Source organism: Rousettus aegyptiacus, unplaced genomic scaffold, assembly GCF_014176215.1.
Source record: "Rousettus aegyptiacus isolate mRouAeg1 unplaced genomic scaffold, mRouAeg1.p scaffold_m13_p_15, whole genome shotgun sequence".
Classification (NCBI taxonomy): domain Eukaryota; kingdom Metazoa; phylum Chordata; class Mammalia; order Chiroptera; family Pteropodidae; genus Rousettus; species Rousettus aegyptiacus.
In genome coordinates this window covers 22,175,299-22,192,015 of record NW_023416290.1, presented here as the reverse complement: position 1 = coordinate 22,192,015, position 16,717 = coordinate 22,175,299, and the positions used below count along the sequence as shown (strand labels likewise).

Below are 16,717 nucleotides of genomic sequence, written 5' to 3'. Positions count from 1 at the left end.
AATTTCTCCATTTCTCTCTTTCTTCTCAGGCCTATTTCCTGAGACACAAAATATTGAAATTAGGTCAATTAATAACCCTAAAATGGCCTTTAAGTGTTCAAGTGAAAAGAACAGTCATGTATCTATCAAAAATGTGAATGCCAAAAAAAAATTACTAAAGGAAATTAAAAGTGCTACTCCTGTGATTACATGGATGACAACAAAATGGAACAGCCTTATTGTTTATATAGAGAATGTTTTTGTGGTTTGGATAAAAGACAAAACCAGCCACAACATTCCATTAAGCTAAAGATTAATCCAGAGGAAGGCCACAATTTATAACTGAAATTCCTAAGTAGAAACAAGAAATCAGTATCTGGCTTCAAAGCTTCAAAGGACAGGTCGATTGCCTTGTCATTTTAGATCGAAGCTCATTACCATTCCGAAAAATCCTATGGCCCCTACGAATTATGCTAAATATAATCTACCTGTGCTCTATAAATGGAATGAAGCTTGGATTATAGCATATCAGTTTATAACATGATTTACTGAATATTTTAAGCTCAATGTTGAGACCTACCACTCAGAAAAAAAAGATTTATTTCAAAATATTACTGCTCATTGACAATATACCTGGTCACCTAAGAGCTTTGATGAAGATTTACAAGATTAATGTTGTTTAATTTCTGCTAACACAATGTTCATTCTACAGCTCATATTTCAAGGAGTAAATCTTACTATGTAACAAATGCATTTCATAAAGTTGTACTGCACTAGATAGCATTCCTCTATTGAAACCGGACAAAATAAATTGAAAACTTTCCAAAATTTGTTTTTGCCATTTTACATGTCATTTAAAAGTATGTGTGATTATTGAGAAAAGTTTAAACTATGACCATTAATAGGAATTTGGAAAAAGAACATTCAATTTTATAGATAACCGAGGATTTCAACACTTCAGTGGTGGAAGCAACTGTAGATATGTTGGCAAGAGAATAAGAATTAGAAGTGGAGTGTAAAGATGTGACTAAATTGCTACAATATCATAATAAAACTTTTGTGGTTGAAGAGTTTTTTCTTATGGTTGAGCAAAGAAAGTGGTTTCTTGAGATGGAATCTATACTCGGTGAATATGCTGTGAATGTTGCTGAAATAACAACAAAGGATTTAGATTAGATAAGCTTAGTAAAGCATCAGCAGGTTTCGAGATGATTGACTCCAATTTCGAAAGAAGTTTTACAGCAGGTAACATGCTATCAAACAATATTGCATGCTGCAGAGGAATAGTTCATGAAAGCCAGAGTCAATTGATGCAGACAATTTCTTTGTTGGCTTATTTTACGAAATTGACATAGCAATCCCAATCTTCAGCAATCATCACACTAATCAGTCAGCAGCTAACAATATCAAGGCAAGACCCTCCACCAGGGAAAAAGATTACAACTTACTAAAGGCTCAGATGATGGTTAGCATTTTTTATTAATAAAGTGGTGTGGTGGTGTGCACATTGTTTTTTATTTTTCTTTTCTTTTTTTAGGCATAACACTATTACACACTTGATAGACCACAGTAATGTAAACATAACATTATATATACTTACTTTATTTCAGTGGTTTGGAACTGATCTCACAACATCTCTGAGGTATGCCTATAATGAATGTCTTTAAAACATCCCTTAAGATAGGTTCTTCAACCTTGCACTGTTTTAAGGTTGTTGGTTATTCTAAGTCCTTTACATCATGTATACATTTTAGAAATAGCTTGTCAATTTCTGGTAAAATAATTTTGAATAGAGCTAAATTAAATTTATAGAAAATTTGAAAAATGAACTTCCTAAGAACTTTAAATCTTTTACTCTATGAACATAACATACCTTTGATTTATTTATATTTTAATTTTTCTCAGCAATATTTTAATGTTTCAGTGAAGAAGTTTTGTGAATCTTTCATTAACTTTATTTTTAATCATTTTATGTTTTTCTACTTTATTTATGAATGGTATTTTAAAGATTTCATTTTCTAATTTTTTGTTAACATACAGAAATACATTTTTATATATTGATATATTTTACAACATAGTCAATTTTCTTATTAATTGCAGAACTTTCTGTTCTTCTTCAAATTTTTCTACATATTATATCATGTGAAAATAATGAGTTTTACTTATTCTTTTCCAAACTATATGCTTTAATTCCTTTTTCTTCTCCTATTCCAATATTTAGGACCTCCAGTAAAATGTTGAATAAGGTATTGAGAGCAGACATCCTTTTTTTGTTGAAGATAGCAGAGGGGAAATTTTCAGTCTTTTATCATTACGTATAATATTAACTATAGGTGTTTAAAGATGTCCTTTACTAGATTGAGGAACTTGCCTTCTATTGCTCTATTATTGAGGATTTTACTTTTGTTTTTTTTCTTTCTTTTTAAATATAAGTCGATGTTGAATTGCCTCAATTTTTTTAATCTATTTAGATTTTTTAAAAATTCTTTTGATATGATGACCTTTTAAAAATTGATTTTGAATGCCAAATCAAGCTTACATTTCTAGGATAAATGCCACATAATAATGAAGTATTATTATTATTATTATTATTATTATTATTTTTACTGATTTAATTTGTAAACACAGTGTTAAGTTTATTATTGTAAGTTTTGGTAAAATTTCTTTCAATGTTCTTGTCTACTGCAACTAAGTTATCAATAAATTTGATTAAAATTATTCATTTTATGCTTTGATTTTCCCTTTTAATATGTGTTGGCTTGCAGTACTGTTGCCTCCTTTATTCCTGGTGTTGGTGCCTTGTATTTTCTCTCTCTTATCAGATAATTTGTACTATGGGTTTTATTAATCTTTTCAAGGAATCCATATTTGACTTGGTTAATTTTGAATGTTATTTTCTATTTCGTTATTTTTCACTTTTATTTTTGTTATTTTCAGTCTTCTATTTATTCTGTTTAATTTTTTCTTTCATTTCTAATGTCTCAAAATGTAAGCATACATTTTTAAATTTATACCTATTTTCTTTGTGTTCCTACATTCAAATCTTTTCTTTCTTTTTAGGTTCATGATTTTATGTATGTATGTATGTATGTATGTATGTATGTATGTATGTATGATGACATTAGTTAACAAAACCCAGTAAGTTTCAGGTATACAATTTAACAGTAAGGCATATATGTACATTGTATTGTGTGTTCACCTCCCATAGTTAGACTTCTTTCTGCCACCACATATTTGATCCTTTTAACCCTATCTTTAAATTTTACTCAAAGGAATGCTATAGAGGCATTCACAGAATGAGATACGTTATGTTTTTATTAAAATCAAAATGGATATAAGCTTTAAAGTAAATTGTGTGTGCATTAAAATCATTATCTCATAAAAGAAATGCAGATAAACATCAACAGGAAAAGTAGCTCAAACAAAATAATAAAATATTTAAGATTTAAAGAGTCAAAAAACTTGTTCCAGACTAGTATAGCAAAAAGGGGTATGATTCCCTTGTTAACATCAGAAAAACTATAGAATTTTAGGCTAATAAAAGAAGTTAAGAATAATTATTTTTTAACACATTGGTTAATATGTTAAAAGTTTAATTTATGACTCCGATGTTAGAATTTAAGTATATTATTTCAGATAAAAATTGGGAGCCAATTACATTAATAGTTCATACTTATCAACTTTAGTAACTCCGAAAAACATGACTTTAAAAAAGTTAAAAGAGAATCAAGAAATATGTATTTGAACTCCAATTCTAAAACTTACCAAATTGTGGAATCTTAGAAAATCAAAAATCTTTAACACCCGTTACTCAGCTTTAAAAAATAGATATTAATAGATTTCTCATAAGGGTCTAATGTAAAATTTTTTAGTTGTACTTTCATAAAATTAGATAGCATTAATTAGGGTACTTTCAATTATAGTATACACCAATAGTACCTGTAATGACAGAGCATAGGCATAATTATGGAAAATTATGGTATCTAAAGACAGAATTTGTGAGTAGATTGAAACATGACATTTTGTAAGCTTTTGTAGACAAAAATGTTATGAGTATTGTCCATAAGCATAGGTTACTTTGGATAATAAAATGAAATAATCCTTTTACAAGTTTGTATAATTTTCTTAAAAACCTTTAATATTTTTGAAATCAAAGATCAATGTTTGTAGGTCTCTTTTATGCCCCAATAACTTTAGTCACTTTACTTGAAAAACTCTAGCTTTGCAATAAGTGCAATAAAAATTTATCTTATTATCTGATTTACTTAATAAAATTGAGCATACTAAATATATATAATGTAGAATGCATTCATTTAGAATAGTTTTGTGTTCTAACCAGTGGGGTGTTGTGTTCTTATTCCCTATAGGTGCACCAAGTGACCAGAGCAGTGGCACCTCCTCTCCTCTTTGTGACAGTGGCTTACATCTCAACTATCATCCCAACAACACAGTAAGATGACTAGAACATATTTTAGATTAATAAGGAGATAACACAAAAGAAGCCCAAGAAGAATATGTATGTTAATAGTTTACAAAAAAACTGCTATTGAATCTAGTTTAAAATCCTTGGTTGCTTCATCATTTAAGTGTTATTATAAGCCAGAAAGAAAAGCATAAGTAGGTCAGATATTTATTTAATGCTACTTTTCTCCTCTTAGGTCTGTATTAGGCCCTTTGTAAGCTCTACAGACTTTAACTTGATGCATAAAATCATATAATCATTTTATAGCATTGCATGTTATATGTAATTTCACACTCTAAATGATTTGCCATGATTTTTATCATTTTTCTATTGAAATTATTTAGCTAAAATTATTTGACATTTATTAGGATTTATTAACTATCTTCACATATACCAAGAAATTAATGCAAAATGAGAAAATCTAATGTACACATTTTGTTAAAAATGTAATAAATGTTAAACAATACTTGTATTTAATAATTGATAAAATTGGCATGTCTATTTTAAATATATTTAATACAATGTTATTTTTTTTATTTTCCACCTGCATTTTGGAGTAAACAGGTGTTTTGTTTTAATTTTGTGAATATTTTTGAAATTTTATGGATTCTACTTTTTAAAATATTCAGATGTTCTAAAGGCAAAACAACTCTTTCTGGTTATGTGTAAAACTAATAATTATCTCCCATGCTCACAAACATGAAGAGTAGCAGAGAACTTTAACTAGGCTTTTAATTTTTTATTTTACATGTTGGGATATATATAAGACATATAGCTTCTTCTTCTGACTTGTGTGATTCATCCTCCATTTGAAATGTTTGACCTAATTGCACCATTTTATTTCAGAGTACTCCTTTTGACCATTTAAGGCCTGAAAGTCTTTCATCGTATCTAACTGCACCAGTATTATCCTTTAGCTGAGTGCCTTAAGTTCCCACGTCTCTTTTGTTTGTTTATTTGTTTGTTTTATCCTAAAGAGAAACTCTTGGGAAGACTAAATGTTAGTTCTACAAGTATAATCTAAATACCTCTGGGTATATTTTATCTGACCTTTTATTTTTGTTGCGGTAGAACTAAAGTCACACAGTAGGTAATGTTAAAATGTTAATCTTTAGAAGATGATGAGATCTGAGTCACTTAAACATTGACTTCTTAATGAGAAAATGAATATGTACATTTTGTCCTCCTGTCAGCTTCCTTCTCAATTCTATAGACTTATAATGTTCAACTAAATCATCACTTCTCATTTTAATAATTGTTTTGCTCACCAATTCCCTTCCACTCTAGATGCTCTTGATGCTTTTGGTGCCCTTCCAGTTCCCTTTAGTAGGCTGGTGTGCATACTCCCAGCTTCTGTGAGTGTTGGCTGCCTCTAATTCAGGGTTGATCCATCTTGTAAGGAATATTTGTCTGGGAATCAAGGCTCACCACCCCCCATTATCGTGTGGCTGCAGCCAAGGACTTACTGATCGGGATATAACGGCAGGTCTCTTTAACTGGCCTGTGGCAGATGATGCAGAGGTTTTTCTTCAGAAGCTCATATTTCTGACCGGGTTGTTCCCTACCTCATCCAATGCTTCCCTCAGTCCTTACAGATTTCCCTTGAGAACGTTTCCTCAACATGACACTCACAGAAGAATCCTCATCTCAGCTCTGCTCCTAGGACAGGAAAGAAGAGCTATTTTACTTAAGAGTGGTAGAAACCTGTTTGGTAATGTTTTTATTATAATTCTTGTACCAATACCCCTGCACTCTATAATAATGAAAAGTAGAGAAGTCAGAGTGGAAGGTCTGTAGGTAAGAATCATCCATTGACATACACGAAATAAATCTATGGAACTTATTTTTTGAATCATGCCTCTATGTTGTTGCTTGATATAATGTTCACCTTTAGAAAGATATAATTAAAGCAAGAAAATCACTAAATAATTCTATAACACGATTGTTCCAAATAAATCCAGCTGTATACAAAAAAAAAAAAAAAGAACAGTTGTAATTTTTTCTTACTGGAGTTATATCTTTCCATTCTCAAGGGACATATTTTATTTTTACTCTTAGCATTAAAATTGAACATTATTTTGACATTGCTAAAGATTTTTAAATGTAAGGGAATTGATGATTCTTATCATGAATTTAGACTATAATAATTAAGAGAAATATAAATTTAAATAAAGTATATTAAAAATAAAGAAAATAATCTCAATGCATTTTAATTAAGTAAATATTTAACAAGAGCCTACTCAGGGGAAACAGTCTTCTAGATACCAACAGGGAGAAGTTAATTATGGTTCTTGACTCAAAAGTTTAAAATTCATATCTATAAAAAAATCATAAAATTAACAATAAGCAGAATACAAATAATGAATATTAAAATTATAACATCAGAGAAAAAGACTGATAGAGAATTTGAATATCTGACTTAATTGAACTCAACAAAAATTGAGAGACTACAAACAAACAGGTTTTCTGTTGCCTAATAGGACTATACAGATTTACATAGCTAGTGCTATCCTGTGTTCCTCTTCCTGCTCTTGAATAGGTTTTGGTGTAGGTATAAGGAATGGATAATATTTTTACTCAAGACATATAAAATTAAGAGAAGAAAACACTAAATAACAATGAGCAGTAGAAGCTTGGAAGGAAGTATACATCGTGAAATATTTTCCCCAAAATGTGCACATATTATAGGTCTCCTTAAGATAAATATTTAGTTTTCTAATTCCTCTAAATCCCCAGTTCTATCCTGGGCCCAGGTAATTTCATTTATAATTCTTAGCCTAAATTATTCTCTGAAGCAAATTTTCAGTAGGCACAATTCTGGTTTTTGGAAACAGCATTTTAAACATATGGCACAGTAACACCTTACAATATAGTAATATCATTCCCCCATCTTACATAAAAATGTAGTCTAGTCCTTCTAAGATCTTGAGTTCATCAATTTTAGGGCATAGAGTTATCTGGTTTGCCAGCCAAGGTGGAGAAAGGCAATTAGCTTTGTGCTCCAGCATAAATTTAGATAATCATCCAGCCAGATTTTTAGGGATTTTTTTTCATAACTAGATTCCTTTAATAAATACTTTTTATGCCAAGTTATTAAAAAAATCTTGATCATCATTTTACCATCAATTTTGTTTTGATAAGATGATTGTTCTTATTTTGTGGCAATATGCCTTGAAATTTATTAAGCTTTGGGAAAGATAGTATTTTAAAGAAAAGGCTACTTTTCCTATTCTCATTATTGATAACATAGGAAACAACAATCTAGGCACTGAAGAATAAAACTCTTAATAAGTAGTTATAGGACATAAAACTATGAAAATGATTGTGTTTTATATCATCTTATATACAATTCAAAATAACTACAAGACTACTCTTACAGAAAGAGACTGGAAAGAAAATTTACCTTCTAAATTCATAATTAAAATAAAGATAAATAATTTTCAAAGGACATTAGGTATTCCACTAAATAACAGATCTATATTTCAAAAGCTAAAATAGGGTTTATTCATATGTTTTATAAGGACCAAACATAAAAGAAAGTGACATTTTATAACTTTGGTACATAAAGGCATGAAGTTGAGATGTTACACTAAAGTCATGCTAAAGATCACATGTATTTGCATATTTGCCAATCTATGGAGTCTATAAAATATGATCTTTAAAACTTGAACTCATCTATTAGTGATTATCATTGTCTTCAATATTCTGTTTCCTGTGTATTTCCTGTTTTTTTTTTTCATTTTTTTATCCCATTTGTTTATAAACATATGAAGCAAGAGGAACTATTTGTGTTTTTTAAGACATATGAAGAATCATGTTTAAATAATTTGCCTAAACTTATATAGTAAAACAGTAAAATAATCAAGATAAAAATCTGAATTATTTTCATGGTTTCATCTCTGGTTATGAATAATAAATGTTGTCCTATGGTGGATGTGTTGGCCCTGGAATCAGAAAGATGTGGGTCTATGTATATCCTAGCATTGTTGTTTGCTGGCTGGATGACTTGGATAAATTATTGACTGTAAACTGCTCAGGAGTGAGCCATCTCAGAACTGTACTAGAGTCCTGCAAGAGAGTTTGAGCCATATGCTGTTATAGGCTTAGTTAGAGGGCATTTTGGTGGGATCTGGGTCACTTACAATACCTATGATTAGCTCTGGCCTGACCACAGAAAACTAGTTTGTTTATCTTAGTGTGTCACACAGAATTATTGTTTCTTCAAGTGCCTTCATGCAGAAAAGTGGGGAAGCAATAATTTAATGTGTTTAACAAAGCTTTAGGTTTTTCTTTTATAAGAGGAGAATTGTGATAGCCTTATTTTTGGAAATAGGCACAATAAGGCACAGACAGTTTAAATAACTTGCCCCTAGGTTAAAGGACAAGTCAGTAGCAAAATTGGGATTTTGAAAACCAAGTGGCTTAATTCTAGGTTGGAGCCTGAGCCCTCACCGCCCTTCTACTCAAATGACCTCATGCTGACATGAAGGTCAGGAGAAAGATTATCATGAAACCTTGGTTTGTGCCTTTGCAATCACCAGATAAGCATTAAAGACAACAGTCTTGCATCAAAGGGTAGGTGTTCACTGAATTGCCAGTAGAGGCTCCTCACTGAGTGGTCTTAGCCAGCCAACCCTTCTGAGTGTTCTAAACTCTTCTAAGGATTTAGTATATTTGTATTTGCTCAACTAGTGACAATTAATATAAAACTTCCAAGGAATACTCAAACTTTGATAATAATGGAAGTTATTTTTTCCCCTAAGCAATTTTAAATGAGTTAATATCTGAAAGAAAATTTTAATAATAGACTAAACATTTTGACATGACTAGAATAGAACCTCCTTCTAACATCATCACCCAAAAATTACAGAATAGAGAGAAATCCGTATCAACAGTTCCTCGATCAAATTAAGCCTTGACCCCTCACAAACCATGCCAACTTAAATATCAATATTGTTTCATGTGCTAGTGCCAGGAAGAAATTTTAACAGTGAAGCTCATATAATGAAAAAAGCATAAATCAACACAAAGTGAAAAGCTCAAATTTTATTCAAACCTGTATCCTCTACACACACACACAAATCTAAACTTCTAATGAAACATAAAATATATGTAATTTTAAATCAGTAGTAGTTGACTTAACATGACACTAAAACACTATACGAAAACATAAAATGTTTAATAAACATTAAGCTAAAACAATGTACAAATATTTTCTTGAGTAGTTTCTTAAACTTATTTTATAAGAATATTTATTATACTCAAAAATATTTACAAATAACTAATCAAACAAAAGCACTTCTAGCAGTGTTTTGTGCTTAGCAGATAGAAAATATTGGCCAATTGAATGAAATATATTGTCACTTACTTATTTGTTGCAATTACAGTTTTTCCTATCTTTCCCATTTGTAAATGAATTCAATTGTCGCACTTTTATTTTTCTCTCCCTCCTTCTAACCTATTTTTCACTTTTTCACTATCTTTCTTAATCTCAAAGACTCACTCCTCCACTTTTTTATAGAATTCCATCAACAAATACATTAAATACAGTTTTCTTGTCAATGAATATGAATTTCTTCTTGTGGTAATCTGTAATTGTTATTTGATTGTTTAGGGGAAAATATATTTCTCAAATGAAGATTTGTGACATAGACCCTCAAAATGCAGTAAGAAAAAAAAACCTAAATGTTTGTATTCTTTTCAGGACACATTATCATGCTCTTCATGGCCGACATCACCAGGTTTGAGATGGGAAAAGCGATGGTGTGACCTTAGACTGATCCCTCTACTTCATTCTCGTTTTTCTCAGTATGTACCTGGAACAGATTTGAGTCGGTGAGTTCATGTTTACTGAGTTCTGATTTACTATTTATTAAAAAAAGACTTTAGACAAACTTTTAACATTGTATGATTTATGCTTTTTAGTTTTCACACATTTCTTATAACAAGAAGATTTAGAATAGTGTAATACTGTTAAACATTTATAAATCTGGTGATTAAAACATAACAAAACTCTGATTCTAACACGTTTTGTAATGAATTCAGTGTCTTTTAACATATAGTTTTATTGGATTTTAAAATTTCCTCTTTGTATTTTTTTTTAATAAGAAATTTTTTCTCAAAGAAATTAATAGCAAAAGTATTTTCACATAGTTTATTATATTCTCATATTATTGTTTTAAATACATGTAGGAGCATTAGTGATGTCATCTTTTGCAATTTGAATTTTTTTTCTTTTTTATCTTAGTATGTTTTGCAAAGAACTAATTTGAGCATTATCGAAGCTCTTCAGTATGTAAACATATTGTAATTCATAAGTTTCCTCTTCTTTCTTGATCATTGTCACTTCTTAAATTCTTTTGCTTGATTTTTTTGTTATTATTGTTTTTTGAGATGGAAGTTATAGGAGTCCAGAAAGTTTTCTGTAAAGAGTAGTATAGTAAATATTTTAAGCTTTGCAGGCCCTAATATCTTTGTCACAACTACCTGGCTCTACACTTCTGTAATGAAAACTGTCAAATGCAATATATAAAAAAATAGGTATGGCTCTGTTTCAAAAGAAACTTTATTTATAAAAACACATAGCAGGCTAGATTTAGCCCATAGGCCACAGTTTTGACAAATGCTTGTCTGATCATTGATTTTTTCAAACTTTTTTCCTAATATATATAGTCAGAGCTAGACATTTCCATCAAAGTTTGGTTTAGCTATGCCCACAAGTTTTAGAATTACATCTTCATTTATTTATAGTGATTTTTAATATAACATTTTATATAGTTTTCTGAATAGTTGTTCCAGGTACTAAATATACATACATATCTTCTGAAACTACTGGTGTTGACTCTTTACAACTTTGAATGTAGTATGGAAACATTACTTCCCGTTAGGTCCTCTTATCTTCCTCAATTTGTAAGTATAAACTTCTTAATTTTATATATACATATTAAATACCATATCAGTTGATACCATGACTTTTTGTTTTAGTTATCAAAATAATTTTTAAAATTCATGGAAAAAGGGTAACTTTTAACCCAATGTTTACCCACTCCAAAATTCTTTCTGAAGTTCCAAGCTTTCTGTTATTTTTTGTTCGTTTAGGGAAATTATTTTTTTAGCCATTCCTTAGAAGTAAAATTTTTGGTATGAAATTATTTATTTTTCTTTGTCTGAGAATATCTTTACCTTCATTCCTAAGGACAGTTCCCTAGATGTAGATTTATAGTTGACACACCTTTTCTTTCAGTACCCGAAAATATTGTGCTGCTGCCTTTTGGCCTCTATTTTCACTCAAATTGGTTTCCTGCTTGCTGCATTCTCTCAGATAGATAGATAGATAGATAGATAGATAGATAGATAGATAGACAGATAGATAGATAGAAAGATAGATAGATAGATAGATATAGATATAGATATAGATAGACATATTTACATATATATGTAAATATATATATGTCTATATATATAATATATTTTTCTGCTCTACCTTGTCCATCCATACGTTTTTATAACCTGTATTTATTTTTTTGCTATTTTTTATTTTTAATTTTTTAAATTAAGTTTATTGGGATGACATTGGTTAATAAAATTATATAGATTTCAAGTGTACCATTCAATAATACCTCATATATATTACATTGAGTGTTTACCACCCAAAGTTAAGTTTCCTTCCATCACCTTATATATGATCCCTTTTACCTTTGTCTACCTTCTCCTCTCCCCGTTTTCCCTCTGGTAAGAGAAGTTGCAATTACTTAAAGCATTTTTATGATGGTTGCTTTTGAATACCTGTCAGATAATTTCAATATCTTTTCCATTTCAGTATCAGTGTTTTCAAATTGTCTTTTCTCATTCAAGTTGATATTTTTATGGCTTTTGTAAAACAAGTGATTTTTAAAAATACTGGAAAATTTGGATATTAAATTAAGAGACTCTAGAGTCTATTTAATCTATATTTTTTTTAGGCAGAACTTCCTTTTGCCAAGGTATAGTATGAAAACTGGATGTGTATATCTGTTGTTTCCTGCTTACACCATCCCAGTAAAAGTGTAATGCTAATTTATACTGCCTCATTGTAGATGGTTGGGGTGCAAATGTAGCATGCTCCTCAGGCCTGCTGACCATATTCTGTTGAAAGTCAAGCACTAACTTGATAACCTCATTGCCTTTGAATGAAGTGTCATTTCAGTTTCTTGACAAGCTCTGTAGCCTCCTGGGGGTGGGAGGGTGGTGAACAGGCAGGGCTGAGACACATTGCTTCTTTTCTACAAGGTAGTGGTAGAACAGAGCTCAGCTCCCCACAGAACTCTGCTAACAGCTGAGAAAGGAGGGAAGAAAAGCTGAGGGAAATCAGCCCCACTTTCTACCATCTGTTTCCACCTTGGTGATATAGGTGGGAGTAGAGGCTCATCTCCTGTTAGGCCATGGTGGTCAACATGAGAGAGAAGGCAGACTACTGACTGACTACCCCCATCTCATACTACCTCTTTCAGCCTAATTGCTGCTGGGTAGGTGTGGAGGTTCAACCTCCCACTGGACTCCACTGATAGTACCCTGGGAGAAAATTGGATGCTGTCTGTTTTTTTTCCGGTGGGGGATGAAAAATCAACTTTCTGCATGACTCCTTTAACACCACTAAGTGGGGGAATCAGAGGATGAGTGGAAACTAGCTCCCTGCTCACCTCTGCTGAAATCTTGAGGGTAAAGGGCCACTGGCTCTATTGATGTTTGGCTATTAGGGCAGGTTGCCAAAAAGTTTATTTTTATTTTTTTAAATTCGTTAGCCCACTTATTTTTTTAGTTTTTAAACTGGAGAGAAAAAATATCCGTGGAGTCTTTTTTTTTTTTTTCTTTTGTCTTGCTATTGGTAATTCTGGGTTGGGAGCTTCCTTCCAGAGCACTCATCTAGGATATATGAGAGGCAATAAGGAAAACCAAGGCACTTACTACCTTGTCATTTTCAAGTCCCAAGGTCCCTGAACAGTCAGCTTCATCATTTCAAATTTCAGGGACTACATATACTTGCTTCTGGGTTCTTTAGTTGTATTGGGTAACTCTTGAGAGTAACGGGAATACTTGTTCATGGCCAGAATTAGAAGTCCACAAGTATTAATATTCATGTATTTCTAAAAATGTATTTAGTAACATTTTCTAATTTACTAATTATAATTACTTATTTGACCCATGGATTATTTAAATGTGTATTACAAAATTTCAAAATATTTTGGATTTTCCAATTATCTTTTTTGTTGTTATTTTTTAGCATAATTTTATGTGGAATAATGTTAATATTTTGATTTTTGTTGAGGTTTGACTTCATCTAATATATGAATAATTTTGGCAAATGTTTTATATGCATTTACAAATAATGTGTATTGTATTTTCTTCAGTCCAGGTTTTATATATTTCAACTAGGTTGCATTTATTCATTAGGGCTTCTAATAATCTGTATTATTAATATTTTTTTTGGTTTATTGCATCAGATATGAGAGAGGTTTATTAAAGTTTCCCACTGATGGTGGCTTTGTGTAATTTTGCTTTTAGTTGTGTCAATATTTGCTGTATATATTTAATTTTATATTATTGGATATAAGCAGATTTGGAATGTTTATAACTTCTTACAGTATGATACTTTTATTATTATAAAATGTCCTATATCTTGGAATTGTTTTTGCTTTCAAATCTGCTTCATAAATATTTGGATAATTATACCTGTTATCATTGGTTAATATTTACATCGTATATACTTTTATCCATTTCTTTCAAGTTCTCTTAGTGCCGATCTATGAAATATGTCTCTTCTGAATGTACACATTTGGGTTTTTTCCTTTTTCTTTTTTTAAATTTTTAATCCAAAGTAACAATCTTAGTCTATTAATTGCATTTAGTCTAGTTACTTTTAATGTAATTATTGATATATTTGGTATAATATTTAACTTTTTAGTATTTGTTTTATATTCACCACTCTAGTTTTTGTATTTTTATGATTAAACATTTTACCTTGAGTTAATTGTAGATTCACATGCAGTTGTAAGAAATAATTCACAGATTCCATTTATCTATTTTCTCAAATAGTAACATCTTATAAAACATTTAGGAAACTGACATTGATAAAGTCTACCACTCATTCAGATTTTGCATGTGTGATTGTGTTTAGTTCTGTAAATTTTATCACATGTGCATATTTCTGTATTCATCAACATAGTTATGATATAAAGATTTCATCACAAGAATTTTCGTCGCCCTTCTATAACCATACCAACATTACTCCTCCCCTCCATATCCTTAACCTCTGGCAATTATTTGTTCTTCATCTATTATTTGTCATTTTAAAAACATTATTTAATCAGTGTTTTAAATTATATAACCTTGGCAATTTTTCCAATTAATTGTAATTTTTAAGTGTTCATTTCTTTTTATTTATGAGTATCATTCCACAGTATGGATGTTTTTAAAATTTTAGCCATTGATGGATATCTAATTATTTCCAGTTTTTGGCTATTGTAAATAAAGATGCTATAAACATTTGTATATAAAGTTTTGCATGAAGTTACATTTTTATTTCTTTAGGTAAATTGTAAAGAGCTCAAATACAGGGTTATATGGTAATAGCATGTTTAGATTTTTAGAAAACAGTCAAATTGCTCTCTAGAGTAACTGTACAATTTTACATTCCCACCAGTAGTTATGAGCGATCCAGTTTATCCATCTCCTTGCCAGTACTTGGTGGTGTTGCTGTTTTTATTTTACTATTTTGATAGGTATGGAGTGATATGTCATTTTAACCTGAATTTACATATCCTTATGAGGTTATGTGCTATTTATCACATAAACTCCTCTTTGGTGAAATGTCTGTTTATGTATTTTGACCATTTTATAATTAGTTTATCTGTTTACTTTTTACTGTTGAGGTTATACATATATATGCATATATATAGACACATACATATATATATGCACGTATATAAAGTCTTTTGACTCAACACACACTAGTTTTTATTGTCTATCTTCTTTATCATTTTTTTACTTTTTTGGAATAAATGTTTTATTCTTTCTAGTATATCATTATGCATACATTATTTTAGCATTGTTTTAGTTATTGCCTACACATTACACCGTATGTCTCAGTCTATTTGTGCTTCTATAACAAAATACTACAAACTGGGTGGCTTATAAAGAACAGAAATTTATTGCTCACAGTTCTGAATGCTTTACATCCAAGATCAAGGCAGCAGTATGGTTATGTTCTCTGGTGAGGGTCCTCTTACTGGTGTCTTCTCTCTCCATCCTCACATGGTGGAAGGGGCTAGGGATCTCTATGGAGTCTCTTCTATAAGATACTAATCACATTCATAAGGGATACAGCCTTATGGCTTAAGCATCTACCAAATGCCTCATCTATTAATATTATCACATAAGGCATTGCAATTTTAAAAGATGAATTGTGGAGAGGGAGGACACACATTCAGACCATAGCACTATATATACATGATTTATTAGAGTTTAATGCAATTTATTCATTTTAATTTGTTCAGAAAATGCTAGGAACCTAGAATACTTTACTTCCCTTTTTTTTTTTTTTTTACTGTCTTTTGGTTATATTTTTGATGTAATTTTAATTATGCATTTTAAAATCTTCAAGACAGTAATTATATTATTATAGTTACATAACTGTTTAAATATGTATCTTACCTTTAATTCGTTTTTCTTTTATTATTTCTTTCTTTTGGTTCTATTTTTCTTCTGCTTTAACAACTCTCTTAATATTACTATTAATGCTGATTTTTTAAAAAATGTATATTTGTTTTGTTTTTACTTAAAAACAATTTATACAGAGTTATGAAATAGAATCATTTAGTTAATACAATTCAAGAGAAAAAAATCATTTGAAAGAGTCTAAATGACTAGTTACAGTTTTATATTTATGGCACTTCAACATATCAATAGCTTTTAGCAATTAAATTAATTGCACTCGATAATATTACAGTGATAAGCAGTTATAAACAGCACTATTCAGAATGGATTGCTCAGCAATTCACATTCAAGAGCTAATTCATTGTTCACTCCTCACTCAATAAAAATTGATGTAATGGCTGTAAGTGGAAAGTGTTGTGTTTGATTCCTTCCCTGAATCAACTCGGAGGCAGTAGGAACAGTAAAGAATAAAAAAATGAAAAGAACAACTTGTTCATGATGACAAATATAAAAGATTATTTAGTTTAGTTCAAAATTGGAATACTATTTGTTGATTGGTTTTGCCAAGACCAATAATTTTAACTC

At 30.2% G+C, this 16,717-nt stretch overlaps 1 protein-coding gene across 12 annotated transcripts in view; it reads left to right on the top strand.

The window, feature by feature from the left end:
- SNTG1 (syntrophin gamma 1) overlaps positions 1-16,717 on the top strand; it is a 746,957-nt gene that overhangs the window by 548,057 nt on the left and 182,183 nt on the right. For all 12 annotated transcript variants that reach the window (XM_036232864.1, XM_036232861.1, XM_036232854.1 and 9 more), the window contains 2 exons: positions 4,347-4,429; positions 10,146-10,276. In XM_036232864.1, the coding sequence (XP_036088757.1) occupies positions 4,347-4,429; positions 10,146-10,276 (214 nt within the window). The remainder of the gene's footprint in view (positions 1-4,346; positions 4,430-10,145; positions 10,277-16,717) is intronic.